This window comes from Taudactylus pleione, unplaced genomic scaffold (assembly GCF_031769625.1).
Source record: "Taudactylus pleione unplaced genomic scaffold, aTauple2 ptg000393l, whole genome shotgun sequence".
Lineage (NCBI taxonomy): Eukaryota > Metazoa > Chordata > Amphibia > Anura > Myobatrachidae > Taudactylus > Taudactylus pleione.
Window position 1 is genome coordinate 106,944 of NW_028284794.1, and position 26,332 is coordinate 133,275.

The 26,332-nt window shown below is 43.1% G+C and overlaps 1 protein-coding gene across 1 annotated transcript; it reads right to left on the reverse strand.

Annotated features, from left to right (window-relative positions):
* Window positions 1-1,066: 1,066 nt before the first annotated feature.
* On the reverse strand, window positions 1,067-24,521 carry LOC148506822 (extracellular calcium-sensing receptor-like). Its single transcript, XM_088446004.1, has 6 exons — window positions 24,445-24,521; window positions 15,822-16,113; window positions 11,110-11,937; window positions 7,463-7,690; window positions 4,590-4,713; window positions 1,067-1,971 (listed from the first exon to the last, which is right to left on the reverse strand). Exons 1-6 carry the CDS (start codon window positions 24,504-24,506, stop codon window positions 1,067-1,069), a joined length of 2,439 nt encoding a protein of 812 aa, XP_088302130.1. The 5' UTR covers window positions 24,507-24,521.
* Window positions 24,522-26,332: the final 1,811 nt, after the last annotated feature.

Genomic DNA, 26,332 nt, shown 5'->3' on the forward strand with positions numbered 1-26,332 from the left:
TGTGGCTGGCTAATAGGATATGTGAGGCCATGAAAGGGTTAGGATAACAGTCACCCAGCGATAACTATTGACAATTATTCTTGTTTTGAAATGTTATATTGTGTTTGTGTTTCTCTCTGTGATAAAAAAAAATATATGATGTCAGCAGTAGATGTAAATGTGTATGAGAGCCGTAAGCGTACCCTGGTAGCCGCAACATAAAACATTCATGCGGTCACATGTTCCTGAATGGATGGAGTGGGTAATTGTGGGTCTGATCAATTGTGAGCCTAGACAGAGTGCTGCATCTTTAATGCACAGGTTCTCAAACTAGGTCCTCAGAACCCCCAAACAGTGCATGATTTCCAGGTCTCCTCACAGAATCACAAGTGAGATATTTAGCTCCACCTGTGGATCTTTTAAAATGTGTCTCTGAGTAATGAATACACCTGTGCACCTGCTGGGTGACCTGGAAAACGTGATCTGTGTGGGGTCCTGAGGACCGAGTTTGAGAACCACTGCTCTAATGGATGTATTGATTCGGCACAATGCAACGTTTCAAGCCTTACGGGCAGTATATCCTCGCCGTGATCATAAAAATCAATGCAAGCAGCGACTACAACGAACTGGACATCTTATGACCCCATTTATGATCTGATGAAATTACAGTCACTCTCAGGATATACTGTACACTGGTATCAGCTGAATGTTGCGGTGTGTATTGTCACCTTGACACAATAGGAGAAAAAAAACAAACACGTATTTTAATTCTACATACAACATAAAGACTAACGTACAAATTTATATATTTTTTTACACATTTCCAGTAATTCTTTTCAAATAGCTTTAATTGCATGTTTCAAATTAATATTTATTTTATTTGAATTTTTCAAGTGTCCCAAATTCAATTGCAGCAGAGGGTGATAAACCATTAATGAAGGCTACACATTCACATGGAATACAGAATAATGAGCTTTCATGTTAATAGAATATATTGTTTTTAACAACACATAATTTAATTTAATTAATTGAAATGCTATATTTCCATAAAGTATTTATAGTACAATTATTTTTTTGCATTCTTTTATTATTGTCTTTCTTTCTGCATAATATATTCCCTGGAGTTCATGTCAGGTCTGAACACTATGATGAAACATTTAGGAAGAAACATACAGATCACCAGAGCCCAACTGGATGCCAGGATGGCAAATATTTCCATGGCCACTGTGTATTTTCCCTGAGCACTGAGGGAGGCTGGGATAAAGGAGACCCAGACACTGAGGAAGGCCAACATGCTGAAGGTGATGAATTGGGCCTCATTGAAGCTATCAGGGAGTCTCCGAACCAGGAAGGCTGCAATGAAGCTAATGGTGGCCAGAAGAAACAGGTAACCTAGCATGGTCCAGAAAGCAATGGGAGATCCCTCATTACACTCAACAATGATGATTTCAGGTTTACTTTGGATGTTGTGCTGTGGGAAAGGAGGAAAGGTTGACAACCAAGTGATACATAATGTTAATTGTAACAGCAAACAGACAAAAATGAGCAAGTAGGACATTTGAGGAGTGGCCCATCTCCTGAGACTACTCCCTGGTCTGGTGGCTGTAAATGCGAACACAACCATGGTAGTTTTTGACAAGATGCATGAGACACAAAGGGCAAAAGCCATACCAAAAGCAGCTTGGCGTAGGAGACACTTCTCTGGTTGGGGGTAACCAATGAAAACTAAGGAACAGAGAAAACATGCGGAAAGTGACAACAAAAGAAGACAACTGAGAGAGTAATTGTTGGCTTTCACTATAGGGCTGTGTCTGTACCGGATGAAAAGTTTTAAAATAAAGACCGGAATAAATGAAGACAAGATGCTGATAGCAACCAAGATTATTCCGAGAGGGTCTTCAAAGCCCAAATACTCGGTGGGCTTTGGGAGACATCTGGATCTCTCTGCATTTGGCCACTGGTCCCAAGGACACTTTAAACAGCTTATTGAAACTGAAAGACAAAACAAACATAATTTTGGCACATTTGCCTGGGAAGATTTATAGAAGACTAGTTAGCAGCCCATCAAAATGAGAGGACATCGTTGCGCCCGCAAATAGTCCCGTTTGAGCACTCAAACAGGTCATTTTTTGGTCATTTCTGCTCGCCAGCTTCGGGGGCTGCGAGTAGAAATGTTGGCGCTGGCAGCTGTGCGTGGCCAAGCGGGGCAACAACTGAATTGTTCCATCGCACTCCATTTAGTGGCCGCCGGTGCACAACACATAAAGGTGAAGAACAGCTTTAGCCTTTTATATATATAGATTTATAGTTGGATACAGTTAAGGCTTTAGACCTAAACTAAGTAAAGCAGTCAGGTGCTAATATTGATATTGGGTCAGCACTAAATCCAAATCAGGAAGAAGATATGTAGATAACATTGCTATCCGTAACAGGTAAACTTTTTAATTCCATTATATTCATTGTTTAACATCAGATTTCTTATCTAATTAAAAAACTATAATGTGATATTTTGAAGCCTATTTTCCTGACATGTTTGAGATGAAGATTTATTTTTGTGTGTACAGTACTTAGCTGTCAGTTGTAGGCAAAAGACGTGGCCATTCCTTCTGAGTATTTTTTTTAAAGACATTAACATTCATAGGTGATACAATGTAAAGGTCTCACTCTTTGGGCATTGGATGTGAGTGCACCACACTTTGGAGCTCATTCAGACCCGATTGCTAAGCAGTGGCCGCTTGCTTGCAAAAGGGGCCGGGTATGCAAATCAAGCGATCGCACTATGCGGTGTAAGGACGCCCTCTATGTCCTAGAGAGCGATGGCAGCAGGGGCATATCTATAATGGGTGCAGGGTGTGCGGGGAACAAGGGGCCCCTGGGTTCAGGGGGGCCCCGCACCGCACACCCTGCACCCGTAATATTACTTACCTGTCCGGAGTCCCACGTCGGTGCGGGCGTCTGGCGCTGTAAAACAACTGTAAAATGGCTGTGGCGTTCCCGTCGTTTGCGCATGTGCAGTACAGGGAAAATGTCCGCCACGGCAATTTTCTCGGTGACCTGTGCATTCATTATAGACTCTGGGCGCACTCTAGTACCCAGAGTCTATAATTCCGACGCTGGCCGCCCACAGCTCAGTGCGCTGCCGGCCGGCGGGCGGAGAGGAGGGGGCACATGATGGGAGACTGCACACGGGCCCCCTCCTCTCTAGAAACGCCCCTGGATGGCAGTGAGCGTATGCAGGACTATAAAACCTCCCACCTGTCACTCGCTGCACAAGTCATCTCCAGGAAGTGGGTATTTAATCGGGAACATCGAGGGCCATCGGAGTTGCTCGCAGCGCTTCTGATAGACCCTACCCTCCCGCAAGCACTGCGAGCAGTTCAGGCTAAAAAGCAACCAAGTGACGAGTTCAATGACGCTACATCACTAATTATGCACGCCCATTAAACTCCGTTCTGATGCCCAGACACGCCTGCGTTCGCACATCCACTCCCCCGGTCACAAGCACCTTCCCCTGTTACCACCCACAAATGGCGCTATCTGTCACTCATAGTAGCGGCCAGTTAACGACACAGACATTTTTAACATAAAGATATATATATATATATATATGTGTGTGTCAAAGACCTACAGTATACAGATGTGTCCTGCTACATCTTTGCCGATCCATCTACAAACTTGCGCACACATCGCGCCATGGGATTACCCGCAGCGGCATACACTGCGACCGCACCATGCATTCCTATGACGGCGTGGGTGCGAACGCAGTGCGCATATCTGCTCATGGGCATAAAGATGTAGCAGGACACATGTAGCCTATGTTACTATACCTTTTTAGAATAATACATATTACATCATATATATATTCCATGGATTTTAAATAACACAACGTGAATTACTAATTAACCCAGAAATTATATATATTTTATTATTTAAGTTTTAAAAAATAATCCCTAATAAAGATTTTACTATCTTAGCCCATATAGTAAATGCAGCTACATATATTTTATTTATTTTATTTTTTTTACTGATGCCCACTTAATAGTATTATTATTATTATTATTATTATTATTATTATTATTATTATTATAATAATAATAATAATAATAATAATAATAATAATAATAATAATATTATTATTATTATTATTATTATAATCCTTTATTTATAGGGTGCGACAAGTGTTTTCCTTAGCGCCTTACAAAGTACATAAACAAATAATTTGACAAGTAACTTACAGTACAATATAGGACATGGATAATATACATTGCTACTGTACATTAGTGACCATAACACCTAGATATGCAACAGAGCGTAAGCAACCAAGTGTTAGGTGCCCTGGTGGAAGTAGATGAAAGTAAAGTAAGGAGAAGGACAAGAGGGTAGAGGGCCCTGCTCGTAAGAGCTTACATTCTAAATGGGAGGGGCAGACAAACAGGTGTGACACAGATGGGGTAAACAGGGAGGAAGGAGCATGTTGCAGCAAGTTAGGATGGGAGCTGGAAGGTATAAAGGTGTACTATGGGTAACCTCTTCTAGTTAAATCCATCGCTATAACAAACCAATTGGAACTTTTTACCATATATTTGAGAAGCAGAAGTTCCGTCACTTACCTGTTTGGTTGGAGATCTCTCCTTGCAGACACTGCACACATTCAAAGCAGCAGACAGGTTGTCCTTTTATTGGTGCCCTTCTGTACCCTGGAGGGCAGCTCTCACTGCAGACTGAACGCGGGACCTAGGGATAAGTTTGTAACAGTTTGTAATTCAATATTAAAGTAACTTATGCCAATTTTTCCTGTGTGCCGAGGACGATCTACCTGCTGCCCTATGAAGATCCTGTACACAGTCACATAAACTTTGCAGCACTTTGTACTGCTGTAGTACAACAGGATAAATATCATATAATAGATATAGTTGAACATTATGAGCTATATTTACTAAAGGTAAATTTTTGAGCCAATCTTTACTACATTTTTAATCGACTGAAATCGTCTCAAAATTTATTGTATACATCACTGACCAAATCTCTCATTTACTGTATTAAAATTCGATTTTGAAATCGATTTCAAAATCGAATGGAATGTCGGTCGATTTTCCAGAGTGTAAAAATTGTCGATTTGGGACGGGCACTTCAAAATCACCTACAATGTGCTTAGAAAGTGGTTTTGTCTTGTCAATTTCTGTATTGTTATTGTCATTTAGAAGTGTGTCTTATTTTTTGTCTTGTCTAATTTATTTGTTTTATTTGTCTGTGTTTGTCAGAGTTTCTGTGTGTGTGCCTCAGGAGTTTGGGTTGTTTAAATTTAGTTTTATTTTTCAAGTGTAGTTTGCGTATTATTTTTCTATTTGTTATGGAAGCTGCCAGGAGTAGGGCAAGAGAGGATAGGGAGGTGGAGGAGAGGGATCCAGTTGCCTGAAGATAGTGAGACGGAGGGAAGAGGGCCAGGAGGAGCCTCCACCTGGCAAAAATTAAATCTGGCTGCAATGTCAGGTTTACCTTTGAGGAGAATTGCATGTTGGTAAACTCCTCGTAGGCAAACTTTGAGGAGTTATTTAGTTGCCTCGGGCCAAATGCACATCTGCAAGAAGAAGGCAGGCCATGTGACAGGCAATGGAATCGGTATGAAATACCGCCAGCGGCGGTTCAATTCCTGGCAGTGGCAGCCCGACACTGGAACAGATCCCGGCAGCGGCAGCCCGACAGCGCTGGAAATCCCGATCGTTCCTAGGTAAGTATTAACTAACCTAACCAACCCCCCTAACCCTCCCTTAGAGGTGCCTAACTCTAACCTCCCCCCCAAGTGCCTAACCCTAATCCCCCCTCTAAGTGCCTAAACCTAACCCCCCCTTCCCTGCTGCCTAAACCTAAGTCCCCTGGGGGTTGCCTAACCCTAACCCTCCGTCCCCTAGCCTAACCCTAACCTCCCGGGGGGGTGCCTAACCCTAAGTCCCCCCCGGGAGCCCAAAACCTACCCCTCCCCCCCACACGGCTGTCCACTAGCAGCGCCCAGCATCCTTTCGATCGGGATGCCGGGCGCCGGTCTCCCAGTGTTGGGGAAATGAGTGGCGTCTACATCTAGAGCCGGACATTTAACCCTCGCCGGGATATGACAGTCGGGAAGCCGGCTGTCGGTATAATGTCAGCCGGCTTCCCGATTGCATCCCACAGGCAACAGTTGATGTGGTGAATTCTATTGGCTATCTAAAACGCAACAAGCGCCAGTGTGTTAAGCGTTTTTCAAACAACCGATGCTGTTTAAAAGCCAAGATGGCCCTAGAAAGTAACTCTACACACAGCACTGGAGGAGGGTCACCTGGTCACCTGTGGAGGTGCATTAAAATGAGTTGGAGGAATGGGTCTTTGTAATTATGCTGCAGGAACTGGTGTCAGGAGATAACGTGCATGTCACAGTGCATTACATGCTTGTGTCTCCTTTTATAGACATAATAACTAAGGCCCTCATTCAGAGCCGTACGCTATTTGCGGTCGTTCGTTTAAAAACAAGGGGTGGCTATTCAAATGATCCGTACGCACATTGCAGTCTGTTCACGCCTCTAAGTCTGAACGAGCGAGCAAAACATACGCTCGTTTATTTGTTAAAAACGCCCCCTGGCCGCACGCATCCTACGTCATGTCCGCTATTTATTAGATTAATCGAGTACATCGACCAGCGTATGAACTGCTCGCTATTCTTGTGGTTGGTGTTTGCTACCACAAATTTGCGTGCAGTTCGGGCTATAAAATAACCCAGTGACGTGGTCAATGACGCTGCTGTTTTAAATATACACACCCATAAAACGCCCGTTTTGACCTTTAAGCACGCCTGCGTTCGGATCTCCACTCCCCATTTTCAAGCACCTTCCCCTGTTACCACCCACATACGCCTCATTCTGTCACTCAAAATAGCCGGCACTCGCTATATAGCGTACAAAGGATTTTCGGCCGCACTGACTGGTTCGCGCATGCGTACTAAAAAGCGTACGCATGCGCAGATGTGCAAACATCGCTCGGAACGAGCGTACTGTTGTTAACGTGCGGCTCTGAATGAGGGCCTAAGTTCCTACCAATAGAATGGTGTTAAAAATCTAAAATCACCTGATTTTAATAGTCTATTTGTTTGGGGATTTTTCTGTCAATTTCAAAGTTGATTTTAAGTCCATTTTAATTCTGACTGTTAGCAAATGAGAGAATCCTGTCGTGATCTATATGGAAGTATAGATGTTTGGACGATGGGCGATTTTATAGTTGATTTTATAGTGGATTGTATAGTTGATTTTGCCTTTAGTAAATTCCGATCTGCAAATCACACAGAAAATCACCTATAATATAAATACACCGAAAACCCAAAATCGACCTTTAGTAAATATTCCCCAATCTCTTGTTATTTCTCCCATCAGGCATAAGAAGATAAACAACAGGGTCCACTGAAGAGGTGCGAAATGTATGGATGTTCTGTAATGTCGAGAACAACACAAAGTCTCACCTGTCGGTCTCCCAGAGCAAACTGCAGCAGATTTCTATCGATTTGTAAAGCTTGATCCGAATATGCTGCCCCATTGTAATTCCCAATCTTTATCTGTGTCATTGTATTTTCCTGGTTCTGCTGCCAGTTCACAATACTGTACATTGCAGGTGGGTTCCCATTCTCATCAAAGTAGTTCTCACTCCCACTGCTGGGAGTGGGTCTGACCTCCTTAATGTAGTGTACAAGCTGTAAGGATGGAGATATGAATGAAAATGTCAGTTAACAAAGGGCCTGATTCAGAGCCGCTCGTAAGCAGCAGTACGCTCATTCCGAGCGATATTCGCACATCTGCGCATGCGTACGGTTTGTAATACGCATCCGCGAACCAGTCAGTGCGGCCGAAAATCATTTGTTCGCTATATAGCGAGGGCCTGCAAATTTGAGTGACAGAATGAGGCGTATGTGGGTGGTAACAGGGGAAGGTGCTTGAAAACGGGGAGTGGAGATCAGAACGCAGGCGTGCTTAAAGGTCAAAACGGGCGTTTTATGGGTGTGCATAATTACTAAAGCAGCGTCATTGACCACGTCACTTGGTTGTTTTTAGCGGACATGACGTATGGTGCGAGCGGCCAGGGGGCGCATTTTTCAAATAAACGAGCGTATGTTTTGTTCGCTCGTTCAGACATGGAGGCGGCAACAGACCGCAAAGAGTGTACGGTTCATTTGAATAGCCACCCCCTTTTTCTGAACGAGCGAGCGCTAATTGCGAGCGGCTCTGAATGAGGGCCAAAGAGCGTTTGATGCACACTGCAGAGCACCATGATTTTGCACCAGTGCCCCTCTCCGAGATGCCCAGTGTACACTGAGTTACCCACATCAGGGGCACTGTGAAAAAATTTTTTGTTAAAATAAATGACTGGCTTTATAATCCTGCCCGTGATTCAGAGGGTTCATTCTGGTGTTGCTGTTTTTTTTTTTCTCTTAAAACATGGAGTCTGTTTTTATTATGGGTGAACATTTAAAGTGTTATGATATGAATTTATATTACACCTGCAAATGGTCCACTCTGTTATAAATACATGTAGGCGAAACGAAGGGCTCGATTCAGACCCGTTCGTTAAGCTGCATTTGCACGCGGCCGTCAGATATCCAAGTATACAAATCCCACGATCGCATGGCAAGACATTAGTATGCCCACTATGTGTTGGGCGTGCGATTGCAGTATGTATTTAGCCGCCCACCAGGCAGTCATTAAATGCCCACATTCCCTTCGTAGCATCTCCAGGAAGTGTATGCAACAATCGGTAACATCGAGTACCATGAGAGGCATACGCAGCACTTGTGGTTGACCCTACCCTACTGCAAGCACTACGAGTGCGGCAGTGCTTTTAAAAACCAGGTGATGTGTACTATGATGCTGCGTCTTAATTATGCACGCATTAGGAACGGCGTTTTGACGCTCAGGCACGCCTGCATTCGCAATGGGGAGGCGGCGGAACCAATATGAAGCATCCTTTGGCTCCGCCCCCTTCCAATTGACCCGCAAATCGCAGCATTTTGCCACAAGGGGGCAGGGTTTATTGACATGGTGCCTTGTCCCATCCCCATCTCCAAACTACAGCTGCTGCACGTTAAGTCATACTTGCCTACTCTCCCGGGACTGTCGGGAGCCTCCCGAAAATCGGGTGCCGCTCCCGACACCCCGCAAGACTAGGCAAGTTTCCCGGAATGGATGCCGGCACCCCGCTAACCCCCGCGCCAGCCGCAAAAGTGGCCGGTGCAGGGGTGACTGCCTTATAATGCCAGTAATATTGGCATTATAAAGCGGGGGGTGGGGCCACTATGATGCGATCGCGTCAGCACGCCCCCGCTCCGCCTATTTGACCTGCCCCCATCCTCCATACTGGGCGGACCTGCCAGCCCCCTCCCGGATTTCCCTGCCGAAATGTCGGCAAGTATGCGTTAAGTGTGTGTATGTGTGTAATGTATGTGTGACATATATGTGTGTGTATATATATATATATATATATATATACTGTATATACTGTACATACATATATATATATATCTATATATATATATGCAAGTGTGTGTACTGCATACTTGAATACTATGAAACTGAAATAAATTTTGAAAGCACCTCTAACACATCTGAAGTGAAACACGTGTACAATACGAGACTGACATTTCACCTGATTATAGGGATGTCACCGGGGGAGATCAATGTATGTAACATAGTTTAATCATGGACGGAACGCTGTTTATATAATGTTGTGGGTGATAGTTGTCTTTGTAACCACAGGAAACTCTAGCCATACATCCTTGAATACGAGGTCAGAACTTGGGATATGGGGAGAGACTAGTGTAGATGAATCAATACTCCAGATATAAGGAGGCATGATTAATTATTATAGGGCTTTTATGACATTTAACACAAGAATATGAATAAATAGCCTCATATTTAATTACTGAGTAGGTATTCCTGACCAAACAGACTTTATAGATCTCTGGATAATACAATGAGTGGCTAAACCAGAGCAGTGTCACACTACTACATTTATCGATAGAAGTGCAGAAGTAAGGATATACTGCACTAGACAACTAAATATACAAAATTCAATTTACGCACAATAAAACACTACAAAGTGTATAAATAAAGACATCGTGACTGAGCACTTTAAATCATACTGTGTATTTGTGTATGTTCTTATTTTTTCTTATTTTTGTGTCTCTACTTTGCTGTGTTTTAAGGACCACATACCGTATATACTCGAGTATATACGGTAAGTGGATATTAATAAGAAATTAAAAGTTATGTTTTAACTGAAATTTATTGCGAGACTGTGCACTCGTATGGGATTCTGGACCTCATTCAGAGTCGGTCGTTGTGGCCGCACGGTCATACGCCACCGATGTTCGCTATACTGCGCATGCGTAAAGTTCGCAATGCGCGTGCGCAAACTAGCTGCTATGATCAGAAATTTCTCTCTCCTTGAACACAGTCAGGTCGGTAGTTTGAGTGACAGAATGAGGCGTTTGTGGGTGGTAACAGGGGAAGGTGCTTGAAAACGGGGGAGTGGAGAGCCGAACACAGGCATGCCTGACTATGCAAACGGCATTTTATGGGAGTGCATAATTAACAAAGTAGTGTCATGGCACACGTGACATGGGTGGTTTGCACACTGACCTGATCGTAGTGCTTAAGAGAGGGTATGGTCAACCTTAAGCTCTACGACCAGTTCCGATGGTTCCCGATGGTCTCGATTAATCCTTATATGCCCGGAGATGACGTGTAATGCGTACGAGAAGGGGGCGTATTTTTTGGCTTACAGCCGCATCCTCCCCTTGGTCGGCCAGCTAACGATCTGATCTTAAGGACGCAACTTGCGAGTGCATAATTTGCATATCCGGCCCCTTTTCCCTTACGACCGTGCGGCCGCTACAACCGACTCTGAATGAGGTCTGTCTTTTTTTTTCTTCAATGATGATTACTGATATGTCCCTACAAAGATAACTGGATAACATTGAGGTACCAATATGACATTTTGACTAGGGCGATCTCAAATAGATAGAAATTTATACCCCTAGTGCGACCCCCTGTTTCTATTCCCTTTTCCCTCTTCAATTTTGAATATATGTCAACTATGTTTTAGTTATATTATTACCTGCCATTGTGTGTAATTCCAAAGGTATGTATTATTCACATTAGAAAATGTTCTTTTATCCATCTTATGGTTTTCCATGTCGTCCAAGGCTTTAGCGGCAACGTGAACGGCAGCATGAACTGTATAAATAAATTTTAGGCTGGAGATGTATCTGGAGCTGTTTTTGATATCTTCTAAAGATTCTCCTCCTGTGCATTCTTTTACTGGTGTCTCAGGACCTGTAGTGTTCTTTACATTGAGAAATATACAATTGAAAATTCTCTCCCAATACAGTTTTACCCAGTTACCTCCCAAGGACTGGTTAGGATGGATCATGTTGAGGGATTCATTGTATCCAGGAATCAGTGTATTGTAAATAGCAAAACCAATTGTGCCAGATAATATCTGGATAAAGTTGCCTAATGACAAAAAGATGGACATTGACCAACCTGCGTTTGCAATAAAAATCTTGCCTTTAATATTCTGTTTCAACATCTCGTTCACAATACGAACCAAATCAACTCCAATTGAGAAGATGATTATTACCTTGACGGTTGACTTCTTAATGACCTCGGCTATGTGTGGAGCATTGTGGTCTTGTTGGCTTAGACGAATATACTCAATGAAAGCTACACACACTCCAGACTTAATAAGCTCTTGTTTGATTGGCTGAATTCCTTGTTGACCATAATCATTGTCTGTAGCCAATAGTCCAACCCAGGTCCAACCAAAATGAAGAACAAGTTTAGCAAGCCCGCTAGACTGGAACCTATCACTGGCAACCGTCCTAAAGAAGGATGGGTACCTTATTCGGTCACTAAGTATAGAGACACTTGATAATGAACTAATCTGAAAATGAAATGAATAATAACAATAAGTACTGTAAATAATATCATTAATCTGCATTCAACATAGTAATGAACGGTGGAAGATGTGGCCATTTGCAAACTATAATGCACGCTTCAACTATTGCTGATATGATTTAGATATCCCATTACCTCAAGTATGCTGTGCAGTTATTATATGTTATAGAGGTTCACATATTTTTGTTTGATCTTAGAAGCAGATGTAACATGTTTATTTTAGACAATAGGACCTGGCATGGTGTTGGATAGAAGTTGGCCATATAGTATGTCCTACCAAATTGCTTGCATGGAAATAAATAGGTGTATTTGTTCATATGCAATGTTCCATGCATCCTGCGGGGTGTACCAGAAATTTATCTGTATAGTTCTGTTACTACTCAGCATCACCCTCATCATTAGTGCACATGTTTTCACTTATGGCCACCTGCATAACCTGTAGTTATGTCTATAAGCCCCCACTGAACTCTGTCTATGTGGGAGCACCCCATTATGGCCCAGTTACTTCCCATCAGTCATAAGTGGAGATGTGACTGCAATGCATAAACGTCTGCATTACTCCTTAGTTACAGAGCATGAGCAGTGAAAAAAACTGCACAACATCGGTTCTGTCAATGGGCGAACATTCAGTTATGAACCAGGCTCAGAGTGTCTTCAAGTGTTGGTCACATGCAGTGACTAGCATCCCTAAGCACAATGTGGTTCAATAGTGTCAGCATTGACTGGGTGAGGGTAATATGATGGAGCCAATATACCATCCAAGGGCACACCAGTCCTCATCATACTGTAAACAAAAGGTGGTCCATCAGTATAGCCCTGATAAACCTCTCTAGTAAAATTCCACTGAACATAGTAAAAAGAACAAACAGCAAAAAGTGGCAGAGTAAAACAAATGTAAAAAAAAAAACAATTTTTAATATTTACATAATTACTACACACAGGTGAAATAATTATGTTTAGAAACAGTTGGAGGGGAGCCCTTCTAGAAAGAGATTAGATTATATAGGTGTTGGCAGACACAAAGAAAGAGTGGTGGGCCAGAGTTTGTGGATGCAGAGGCTGGAAAGTTAGGATGAGTGTTTATAGAATAGTACAAAGCTGGGTTTTAATGACCCACTTAAAGTCATGGAGGCTGGTAGAAACTGTAATGTTTTGTAGGAGGAGGCAACAAGACTATGAAAGGAACTAGGTGTAAGGGGTGAAGCTTAGGACTTTATCTAGTATCACATCAAGGCTGCATATGTGGAGACAGAGAAAGAGATGGGGAGAGAGATGGTGTCATTAGCAGGAGGATATGGTAAACTGAGATTTTGATGTGGAGATGGAGGAGAGGCAGCTGGAAACCTGGGATAGGATAGAAGGTGAGTCATATTAGTGGAAAGGTTGATTTGCATCATCTGTGTAGATGTGGTAATCAGGTCCATAACCAGTGGAGCGTGTGCAGTGCTGTCCCCCATGGTACAAGGATAAAAGGGTGGCACAATTGCTGCCCTGGTTGCAGCTTGCATTTGGCTTTCATGATGCCTGGGTGGGCACCCTAAAGCCTAGAGAGCTGTTCACAGCTTCTGGGTTCAGGCCCCCTCTTTGTGATGTTAAGTAAGATGGCATTGGCACATTAGTGAATTGCTGAGTCAGTGGTGGTAGAGGAGGTTGAAGATGACAGTACAGATGGTTCTTGTTAGGCAAAGAGGTTTGGTATAAGATGGTTATTAGGCTATACAGTCTCACTGAGAGAACTGTAAATTCTTATACACACAATTTTAGATTGTTGGAGACCATTTCTGTTTTCACTTAGGAAATAAAAGTCAGCAGTAGAGCAAAGGGCTTAGAAGGGTACAGGGTATTTGGTCGATTGTTTGACATTATAAAGATCAACATCCAGTTAGTGGACTTATTTTGAATGTCTACAATGAAATGGTTTCCATGGTCATTAGGCCATGTATCATTCTGTAGCCATGTATTTTGGTCAACAGGGTTAAATGTTCGACACATTCAAAAGGTCATAGATATACTCAGATGGCATTTCACAAATCCCTTCTGAGTATATCTATGTACTGTTGTCAACTCAGGGGAGCACCACCAACAAGTTAATATTGTAAATACTTTGCAAAGTTTTTTTTATTTTATACTTTAAGTTGGTTCTTTACGTATCTCAACAATTGTGATTGTCCTGTGCAAGATCATTTTGTTTCTTTGATACATTCAAAGGGTCTACATTTAACATGTTGACACTAAAATGTTGACATATGATTTTTTCATGATTTTTAGGGTTAGGATTAGGCTGAAAGTTAGAGTTAGGTTTATTGTTAATTTTAAGCCAAAATAAAAAAAATAAATGTTTACATTCTAGTGTTGACATGTTAAATGTCAACCTTTTCATTGCGTTGTCTATTTAACCCTGTTGACCTAAATACATGTTGACAGAATGATGGTTGACCTAATGACCATGTTGACCTGTTAACATTTTGGTCTGAATGTCGACCTTTTTAATGTTGATCTTGCATGCCAAACCCTGGTACAGTGGACAGGATGCATTTTGTATGGCGTCCTCCACAAAGAGCCCAGGTGAGTTTCCTGAGGATTGTAGACTGTGATGGCTTAACTGGAACAAAAGCATGAAGTAGATAGATTGACGCTATGGGAAAGGTTAGGGTTAGGCACTAAGGGGGAGGGTTAAGTTTAGGGTGCGGGAGATTAGGCTTACGCACTAGGGGGGAGATTAGGTTTAGGCACCAAAAATGGAGGATTAGGGTTAAGGTATGCTGGTATCCTTTCCATGTCAGGATGCCGCCATTGGGATTCTGACCGCCAGGATTCCAAGGGCCAGCATCCCGTACCCAACCTGTATACAGAATATTATAAAGAAGGACATACAACATACAGTATGTACATTATTAGGTTGTTACTAATTAACAATTAATGGCCCAGACAAATAATAAATATGATTATGGTCACAGGAGGGCAAATCAATAATAAAAAAAAACCACTAATAACAATTTAATTGCTCATACAACATAATAATATTTAATAAATAAAAATTAAGATGCCAATACTATTTAAATTTCATAAATGGGGACAATAATATCTGTAATGTGAATTGGGGCCATATTAATTAATTATCGATGGATACTCATATTATCATCACATGTGTAGTATTGTAAAGAATTATTCACTCAATACTTTATATTTGTAACACTGATTAATCATCTTTTGAGTATTTCCTTCCATAAATCTTCCAGAGTTGGAATATGCACACTTGTCAACATTCGTTAGGTCAACACGGCAATGTCGACATGATCATTACGTAGGCATGTTAATAATGTAGACAATTACCATGTCAACATTCAGCATGTTGACACATAGGTATTGTTGAAATGTTTATAATGTGTTTTTAGTGTACTTCTATACATAACGCTAATGATATTCTAACCTTTTCTCTAATTGTAACCCTAATCCTAATGCTAGCCCTATCCCAAATGCAAACCGTAACCTTAAACTTAACAGTAACCCTAACCTATTCCATACGTCCACATCTTAACCATGTCAACATCAAGAATGTCAATGTTCTGTTGTCGACTTAGTAACCCCATACCTGCACACTGTTTGTATGCTTCTGTTTTCTATTTTTATTTGATATTGTTATGTCAATTGTGCTGTTTGTTCTGAAGTATTAAAATAGAGAAGAGATGTTAGATTTATAGAGGCATGACTGAGTGAACACATTGGCCTTCAGGACTCCCTGGATAGTACAACTTATCTACCTTAAATTACCCTCTCTATATATTACTGTTGATAACCTTTAAGTGACCTAAATATGTAGTATTACAGATAAATTTAATAAAATAAATAAAAGAAAAATAATAATATTACCTGTGGATATCGGTAGACTCCCAAGACATTAGCCAAGATGATTGAATTTGAGGAAAGCACAGATCCAATTATCAAAGCAACAGGTGGCTGTGATGGACATCGATAGTTGACTATGGCTTTCCTGGATTCTGTTAGAAATTGCAAAGTTCCTTGTAATTCAAAGTGAGGTACATTACATGTGTCATATACCTGGAACCCTATGGTAACATTGGGGAGAATGTAGGGATTTCTGTTGATTTCCTGAACAGTAAATATTAGAGCTTGAAGCTGTTGGTAGTAGTCTAAGCTGAACCTTCAGGAGAAACAGCAGATGATAGGAAAGAGGATATCATTATCAAAAGTAGATGATAGACTTCAAAATATATGATCTCTTTAGAATTCAAACAATATGATCTTTTCCAAAAGCATGATTCATATCAGTATCTATGTCTGTCTTTATGTAGTAATTGAAAACATATTTTGTCATGATGGAAGACCAATCACAGGAATTGATGCCGTACCCTTAAAGTTTTAGCTAGAAAATTTAATTATTTTTTTTTAACAAATACTGTATGAACAAAATATTTTAACAAACTTTAAATTTCTATGATTATAATTGTTTGCAGCCAAAGGATTAGTTTATGCAGGTAGCATTATTTTCTAATTTTTTTTTCTTTCATTTTGGTTAAACATTATTTAAGATTTGGGAATCAGCTCCCTGGATATAGAGCTAATAAAATTACCAATACTGTAAAGGATGCTGTGTTTTTTTTTAATTTTCCATCAAAATAATTTTAACTTATCTGTGAAATAGCCTCCAAGCCAAGTGTCCTATATAATAAATACCTTTACGTCTTAAGCAATTAGTATTAGTGAAACGACTTGAAAAAAATGCTTTAGTTCATGGACCATTAATTTTATTGTATTTGGGAAGGTGGATTTTCAATAGAGTAGCATTACATTTCATTAACTGTAAAGTGGAGGAAACTTTAATCCAATAAACTGAATAAGCTGCCCAACACCCTACAAAAGATTAAAACACTCTACTTTAAAAACAATTAAACCAATAGATCAAGTCTGTAAGAGGATCTGGTGCTGAACTCTTTAGAAGATGCCTCTTCAAACATTTGTGTGTTGTACATAAAAAAGAAAATAACATAAAATAGTACAATACAGTCTTCAGAATTAATTAGCCAAAGTGTATAGGAAATGGACAGGTAATGGCATAAATCTGTACTCGAGCCATAGCTAATACCCAAAACGAGTGACACAGAGGTCCCCTCACCATTATTTATCACGACCTGAAACTCCTGCTGATGTCCATGATTGTGGACACTGTCGTTCCGTGGATGAATAGACACGTAACTGGGACCTGTCTTTTTAGCAATACAATCTGCAAAGTGACCTCTCAATTCTGGTATGATGAAGCTTGGGTATCGCAAAAGGAATTTCTTTATCTAATATATTTATGCCTTTGTATTATTTGTAGGTGTCATTGTTTTTATTTACAATAAATTTATCATCAATGGTAACACGTATTCCTATATATTTACATGACACCATGATGTATCGACTGATCAGGGATGTAACACCCTTGGTGTGGCACTGTGGCTGCCCCGTGGCACCCAGCAAGAACAGTAGAACTGCTGCAGAGCTGCCTGGATCCCTGTAGTCAGTGAAGCTCCATGGAGCATTCTTAGAATGGTGTGGGCAGTGCTTTATTTACTAGTGCTGGCAGCTCCATCCCTAAGCATGACATTATGATGTCATGGGTTGACAGAGCAGCATAGAGCACTGTTTCAGCCCTGCAACTCTATGGAGGATTGAGTATGCATACTTATTAACAAGGGGACCCTAAACAGAGGGCCTAATTCAGACCCGCTCGCAAGTGCATAGCGCTGGCAAGCGGGTCGATGGTGGCCCAGTGCACACGTGCGGCATGTGCACTGCGCGTGCGCGAGCCCCAGAGCGACCGCAAAAAGCACTCGCTCCGTGGCTCACTACAAAAGGGGTGGCTGTCGATGTTGATCGACAGCTCACCCCGTTTTGTAGGCATGGTGGGTGGGTGGCTTCACAAACTGAGGCGTTCCCATGCGAACACCTGCTGTTTGTGGGCGGCCCCACTGACATCTATTAGAGCCAGAAGCTCTCTGGGGCTTGCGGCCATGAGACCCTACCACAAGGGTCTCGTCGCAAGCCCAAGACCATCATCCTGGCCACTCGCAATAGCTGTGGGTGGTCACCCACAGCTATGCGTGCGGCCAGGAGGCCACTACAAAAAAAAACGCCCTGATTTAGAGCGAGCGCTCTTTCAGAGCGTCCGGCTCTAAATCAGGCCCAGAGCCTTTCTGTAAACATATTTCTTAGGGGGAGCGGGTGAATTTTGATGTCTGTGGTTTCTCCTACTTGCTTGGACATATAAGGAACTATTCAATTTTTCCATTTCCTATAGACTTTATACTATGTTATTTTATTTTTTTGTACAATCCACATTAATTTGAAGAGACACTTTCTAAAGAGTTCAGCACCAGATCACCCTTCAGACTTGATCTATGTCTTGGGACCTCTAATTCTCATGTAAAGGACAATATTACTCTATCTATTTTTTACACAATCAACTCAGCACCCACTGCCCAGGGGTGAGAGGGATAGCCCCAGGTCTGGGTTGCCTTAAAGAGGGAGGACCCCTTTATTGGGCGGTCCCCACCTCCCCAGGGATCCCCGGGCCTGGGCTGACTAGCATGGGGTGATGAATGATTTGGCCGGGGGAACCCGTGAATCAGGTCCCATGGTTGTGGCATAACACCCCTGCTAGAAAGAGTCCGTACTGGTTGTGGCTAATACAGGGGACCCCTACTCATTTTTTCTCCTGTATTTCCTTAACCAGGACCAGATCACTGAGTCTGGTGCTGGTTGTTGAAAATACGGGGGACCCATACATTTTATTTTTCATCCAGCATACTACCAACCCACCAACGACAGGCAGGAAACCTGTGATCTATGATCGCGGGTCCCTATGTAAACTGGTCAATATTGACCAGATTGGCCTGCATGCACAAGTGATGGTCTATATTGATATCGACCATAAGTGCCCGCGCATCGCAGGTAGTTTGGCACTGAAAAATGCACGATATGAACAATAATGATATGATCTATATCGTTTATATCGTCCATTTAAATCATATCGTGTGTACGCACCATAAGTCTAAGATGCTGCAGACACAGCGGGTCTCCAGACACAAAGAGGGCTCTTCTGCTGCGAGCAAGGATGCAGTGGCTGATTTATGCACGCCCAGAAAACAGTGTTTAAACGTTAATGACATTCACTGACTGCCTCCCCGAAATTCTGACTACCTGTCACTCACTTTGGAAATTGATACTTTGGGAGAAAGTAATCGCTGTGCGTGTGCAGTGCAGTTTATATGCATGAACAATTGGCCTGATTCAGACCCACTCGCGAGCGCATAGTGTTCGCAAGCAGGTCGATGGTGGGCCAGTGTGCACACGCATCGTGCGCAACGCACGTGTGCAAGCCCCGTAGCGAGTGAGAAATCACTCGCTCCCAGGCTCGCAACAAAATTGGGCGGCCCCATTTTGTAGGCGGGGAGGGGGAGTGGCTGACCAAATGGAGGCGTTCCCGAAGGAACGCCTGCCATTTGTGGGCAGCCCTACTGACATCACGAGTGATGTCAGAAGTGGACTTCCTGCCCTACCACAGGGTCTCCTCGCAAGCCAGAAATCGGCATGGCTGGTGGTTTGATTCCCGACAGCCCGTCAGTGGAAGCCCGACAGCGCTGGAAATCCCGATCGTGGATAGGTAAGCATTCTCTAACCTAACCCCCCTAACCCTAACCCTCCTTAGGGGTGCCTAACCCTAATCCCCCCTCTAAGTGCCTAACCCTAACCACCCCCTTCCCCGCTGCCAAAACCTAAGTCCCCCGGGGGGGTGCCTAACCCTGTCCCCCGGGGGGGTGCCTAACCCTAAGTCCCCCCAGGGGGTGCCTAACCCTAACCCTCCCTCCCCCTAGCCTAGCCCTAACCCTCCCGGTGGGTGCCTAACCTTAAGTCCCCCCCGGGTGGCCTAAACCTAACCCTCCCCCCCATGGCTGTCAGCTTGCTGCGCCTGACATCACTACGATCGGGATGCCGGGCGCAGGTCTCCCGGCGTCGGGGAAATGCCGGGCGTCTACATCTAGATGCCCGGCATTGCACCCTCAACGGGATATGACAGTCGGGAAGCGGGTTGCCGGTATTAAGGCAGCCGGCTTCCCGATTGCATACCAGACTAGCTTATATTGAATGACTGCATGCACAGTATGACTTGTGAAGATCTTTAGGAGCATTCTTAAAGAAACCTAAGTGCTTAGTGTATTGCTGACAGCTCTGCTTAACATAGTAAAATACATAAATGAACATAACAAATCCTAATAAAAGGAAAACAGAGAAAAATCAACTTATGTCATTGTTGCCTACCCTCCCGATTTTAGCGGGAGTCTCCCAGTTTTTAATACACCCTCACGCTCCACCGCAAACATTACCTGAACTCCCGGATTCTTCAACCCTTTGGATTGTGCATGCGCAAAATCGGACTGTCAGGGGGCAGAGTCTGCAAGGGGGAACGTCATGACGTCACAACGCGTGACGCCATGATACTTAATGTGGGTAGTGGTGGCCGGCTAGTCAGCAGTCAGTGTGCACACTGAGGCTCTCATTCAGAGGCGGTCACAAGAAGTGAGCGCTCGTTCTGATTGAGGGCGGCCGCTTCTATTTTTTAGCGCGGCCTCCTGGTCGCAGGCTAAGCTGTGGGTTACCACCCACAGCTTAGCGACCGACCAGGTTGATGGTCGCGATGGTCAAGACAGATGTCAGATGCAGATGTCAGTGTGGCCGCCCACAAAACGGCAGGCGTTCCATCAGAAACGCCTCCGTTTGTGCAGCCACCCCCCACCCCGCCTACAAAACGGGGCGAGCTGTCGCATCGACAGCCGCCCCTTTTGTAGTGAGCTCTGGAACGAGAGAGTTTCCCTCTCACTCTGGGGCTTGCGCATGCGCAGTGCGGCCACTGCACATGCGCAGGCCCTTAACATCGACGCAGTTGCGAGCACTCAGCGCTTGCGATCGGGTCTGAATGAGACCCTGAGTGTGCTTGGGTGCGGCAGCGGCGGCGACCAGATCGGAGCCGAGCCAGCAGTGCTGCACTGTACAGGGACATCAGCGCAGGACAGGTGTGGTGGCCTTTTCTCCCTCTACAGTGGCCTCAATGGAATTATGAGTAGCCAATGAGACCTGTCACCTGCGTCATATACTCTGATGGGGGCTTGGTGCTGAGTGTCACAGGCATTATTAACTGCACTTTAAAAGGGCACTCACTGACAGCCAAAAAATGGATGGCTGTCAGTGCGTAGCCAATAAATGGATGGCTGTCAGTGAGTAGCCAATAAATAGATGGCTGTCAGTGAGTAGCCAATAAATGGATGGCTGTCAGTGAGTAGCCAATAAATGGATGGCGGTCAGTGAGTAGCCAATAAATGGATGGCTGTCAGTGAGTAGCCAATAAATGGATGACTGTCAGTGAGTAGCCAATAAATGGATGACTGTCAGTGAGTAGCCAATAAATGGATGGCTGTCAGTGAGTAGCCAATAAATGGATGGCTGTCAGTGAGTAGCCAATAAATGGATGGCTGTCAGTGAGTAGCCAATAAATGGATGGTGGTCAGTGAGTAGCCAATAAATGGATGGCTGTCAGTGAGTAGCCAATAAATGGATGGCTGTCAGTGAGTAGCCAATAAATGGATGACAGTGAGTAGCCAATAAATGGATGGCTCTCAGCGAGTAGCCAATAAATAGATGGCTGTCAGTGAGTAGCCAATAAATGGATGGCTGTCAGTGAGTAGCCAATAAATAGATGGCTGTCAGTGAGTAGCCAATAAACAGATGGCTGTCAGTGAGTGCCCTTTCAGAGTGCAGTTAATGCCTGTGACTGGTCACTTGATATATATCACAATAAGGGAGCTCTGACTAAAAATACAGCTGCCTATAGTCATTGGAAACTATTGTCTGAGGACATTTTATGGTTAACAATAGTCAATATTTGATTTATATATTTTTTTAAACAGGCAGCTGTACTTTCAGGAGCCTTCTGTTAAAATTGGGAGGGTGGGCAAGCCTGATATTAACCATAAAATGTCCTCAAACAATAGTATGTTAGTATGAAACCCATAGAAAAACTAGCTCTGGTGGCATGCTTCTCTTAGTACTATAGTTTTCACCTGCCACTGCAGCAGTGGCGTAACTATAAATTTTGCTCCCCTCTGCCAAAAAGTTTTTGCCCCCATGGCATTTTGGTAAAATGAATACAGGGCCATTGATATGCAATTTGGCTCCCAGTGCAAAATTTAAAAAAGTGCCCCCACCCCCATAGACAGTTTACAGTATTTTTCATTTTTCCTCATTATAGCAGCGCCCCTTACACATTATGCCACACACCGTAATGCCCCTTACACATTATGCCACACCCTATAATGCCTATTACCAAAGGGTTGCTGCTAGATCCTATGTGGAGAACAGACCTCTGTGATGTTGCAGTCACGTGACTGCTGCAGGAGTGCCAGATCGCTCCTGTGTTACCATACACGTGGGCATAGAGGGGAAATAAATATTTGTGGCGAGCGCAGTGAGCCACCGTGCCTGAAGTGCGGCGAGCGTAGCAAGACCGCGAGGGGACAGTTTTGGACCCTGTTATCATCCTTGCCCCTCCCTCTTTAATGACAGGTCACGTGGGTGTGACATCACTGGCCCCTTGGAGCTGTGTAGTATAGAACTAAACATTACCAAAGTGCCACTTACATATTTTGCCAATGGTAATTGTATAAACATTGTTTAATTATAAATGCATAAAATAATTATGGGATAAAATCATAATTCCCTAATATCATAAAATCGGTCACACACATATAAGCTTATATGAAAAAGAGGGGGGGGTGATGATATAAAAAAAATGCCTTTTTTCCACTGAAGAAATGACCAGCTAGTGAGGTCGAGAAACGCGTCAAAGGCTGAGGAGCTGTTTGTTTTATTCCCCTGCATCACGGTCATTATTGCGGCAGCGGAGCGGAGAAAATTAGCCCAGTTGCCGGCAATTACTATACCGCTCAGTACAAGCTGCCCCAAATACGCTGCGAAGCATACCCATTCACTGGTGAGAAACTTACCTACAGGACACAGATCGAGGCGGCCACCGATTACATCTGAAAATATCCTCACCATTCCCCATCACGTGTGGACTATGCAGGTATGTTAAACGGGGAGACGGCATGCTAAGGAGCAGACACGGCCGCATTTTCCAAACATACTAAAGTCCGTTTTTGGTTGCTGCAGCAGTCTAAAAATACATTATATACCTGCTTCCAAAATAAAGAAATAAAAGACCAACACTGGATGGTTGCAAACCCCTGGAGCAGGCTATTCCGATTGAAGAGGAGGGAAAACTACATATTGGTGCTCTTAGCAAAATTACTAACTATATGATAGTTATAAAAGTTTTATTGGACACAATACGTTGGATTTTCAGCAAAGGATTTATAACTAATTTATGCTATGCCAAAAAAGACTTTTTACTTTTGTTTCCGACTTACTCCATTGAGAGACATTCAACTGTTTATTAATATCCATTTTTTTATTTTACTTCTTCAATTTTATAAATAATAATTTTTTTATTTTTTTTTACATCATCACCCCCCCTCTTTTTCATATAAGCTTATATATGTGATCGATTTTATGATATTAGGGAATTATGATTTTATCCCATAATTATTTTATGCATTTATAATTAAACAATGTTTATACAATTACCATTGGCTTGATTGAATTGTTTCCTCACTACCACAGTGAATATATTAGCGGAGACACGATTATTGAGAATTGTTGTTCATAACTTGTGCGCGTTCCATGCCTCTTTCTTTTGTTCTTCCATATACCCATTAAAGGGGCAGACTACCCCTTACAAGGGAGCAGCATCAAGTTATGAATATATAAATAGAGTGTTTGGCGCCCATTTGTATATATTTTTTCACTTACATATTTGCCCCACAGTAAGGTTTCTAAATACTTTTAAATTACGTGCCCATTGTCAGGGGTCTCATGCTCGTTGCCATGGGTCTCATGCTCGTTGCCATGGGTTTCAAACTCGTTGCCAGGGGTTCCATGTTCATTGCCAGGGGTTTTACGGGAGAAGATGCAGCTTTCTGCATCTTCTCCAGGCAGCGCCAGCGTTCCCGGCGCTATGCGCTTTCCTAACAGATGCTAGAGGTCCAGTAGGACCTCTAGCATTTGTCTCCTCCTAGGAGGCGGCCATTTTTGGAGGTCTGTTTTCAGTAGATTCCAAGACGGATGGATAATCTGCAGCCCCCAAGCCACCTCGCCCCACAAGCCTCTGCGCTCCCAAGCCACCGCGGGGTCCTCGAGGGGCTGAAGTTACGCCAGTGCACTGCAGGACACGCCCATAAATGACAATACACACACCCATAGGTGGAGTTAGACACACCCCCTGGGGGGCGGAACATGAAACGCCCACTCAGCGGCACATTCTGCTACCACCTGCAATCTCCCTGAAACTAGTTTTCAAAAGTAGGAAAGTATGACTTACGTTTCACAAGTGGTGCTAGGAGGGGTTTCAGTAAAAGTCACTTTTTGGTAAATCTTGTCCATGTGTATAGGCAATAAAACACCAATCATGACATCCCCAGGCTGCATAATCTCCTCCAGCTCTGACATAGAATGCAGACTGCAGCTCTGGCCCATAGAACATAATACTGTAGACAGATAGAAGAGTATAGAGGTGCAGACAAGTGTGTATATTGGTATTACAGTCATGTACATCTGTGAACAGAAAGCAAAAATAAATAGACCAATATGATTCTTCCTTGTTAGAACTGCTGACACGTATAGCTGCAGACTTTTCTACATAGAACAATGGTTGTATTGAATAAAATCTTAACATTAATATAGTATGGAATGGATATATATATAGAATAAATATAGGTGTAGTGACAGTGATGTGTATAGATGAGGGTGTATGATGGTGGTGTAGTGACAGTGATGTGTATAGATGAGGGTGTATGATGGAGGTGTAGTGACAGTGATGTGTATAGATGAGGGTGTATGATGGAGGTGTAGTGACATTGATGTGTATAGATGAGGGTGTATGATAGAGGTGTAGTGACAGTGATGTGTATAGATGAGGGTGTATGATGGAGGTATAGTGACAGTGATGTGTAGAGATGAGGGTATATGATGGAGGTGTAGTGACAGTGATGTGTATAGATGAGGGTGTTTGATGGAGGTGTAGTGACAGTGATGTGTATAGATGAGGGTGTATGATGGAGGTGTAGTGACAGTGATGTGTATAGATGAGGGTGTAAGATGGAGGTGTAGTGACAGTGATGTGTATAGATGAGGGTATATGATGGAGGTGTAGTGACAGTGATGTGTATAGATGAGGGTGAATGTTGGAGGTGTAGTGACAGTGATCTGTATAGATGAGGGTGTATGATGGAGGTGTTGTGACAGTGATGTGTGTAGATGAGGGTGTATGATGGAGGTGTAGTGACAGTGATGTGTATAGATGAGAGTGTATGATGGAGGTGTAGTGACAGTGATGTGTATGGATGAGGGTGTATGATGGAGGTGTAGTGACAATGATGTGTATAGATGAGGGTGTAAGATGGAGGTGTAGTGACAGTGATGTGTATAGATGAGGGTATATGATGGAGGTGTAGTGACAGTGATGTGTATAGATGAAGGTGTTTGATGGAGGTGTAGTGACAGTGAAATGTATAGATGAGGGTGTATGATGGAGGTGTAGTGACAGTGATGTGTATAGATGAGGGTGTTTGATGGAGGTGTAGTGACAGTGATGTGTATAGATGAGAGTGTATGATGGAGATATAGTGACAGTGATGTGTATAGATGAGGGTGTATGATGGATGGAGGTGTAGTGACAATGATGTGTATAGATGAGGGTGTATGATGGAGGTGTAGTGATAATGATGTGTATAGATGAGGGTGTAAGAAGGAGGTGTAGTGACAGTGATGTGTATAGATGAGGGTATATGATGGAGGTGCAGTGACAGTGATGTGTATAGATGAGGGTGTTTGATGGAGGTGTAGTGACAGTGATGTGTATAGATGAGGGTGTATGATGGAGGTGTAGTGACAGTGATGTGTATAGATGAGGGTGTAAGATGGAGGTGTAGTGACAGTGATGTGTATAGATGAGGGTATATGATGGAGGTGTAGTGACAGTGATGTGTATAGATGAGGGTGAATGTTGGAGGTGTAGTGACAGTGATGTGTATAGATGAGGGTGTATGATGGAGGTGTTGTGACAGTGATGTGTGTAGATGAGGGTGTATGATGGAGGTGTAGTGACAGTGATGTGTATAGATGAGAGTGTATGATGGAGGTGTAGTGACAGTGATGTGTATGGATGAGGGTGTATGGTGGAGGTGTAGTGACAATGATGTGTATAGATG

Bases quoted from the DNA above. Each gene is read 5' to 3' on its own strand.
- LOC148506822 (XM_088446004.1), bottom strand. From the start codon at position 24,506: ATGGACAAGATTTACCAAAAAGTGACTTTTACTGAAACCCCTCCTAGC. The intron at 16,114-24,444 runs GTAAGTCATACT...TTTCTCCTGAAG, and splicing joins CCTAGCACCACTTGTGAAAC to GTTCAGCTTAGACTACTACC. The intron at 11,938-15,821 runs GTAATATTATTA...TTTCATTTTCAG, and splicing joins GAGTCTACCGATATCCACAG to ATTAGTTCATTATCAAGTGT.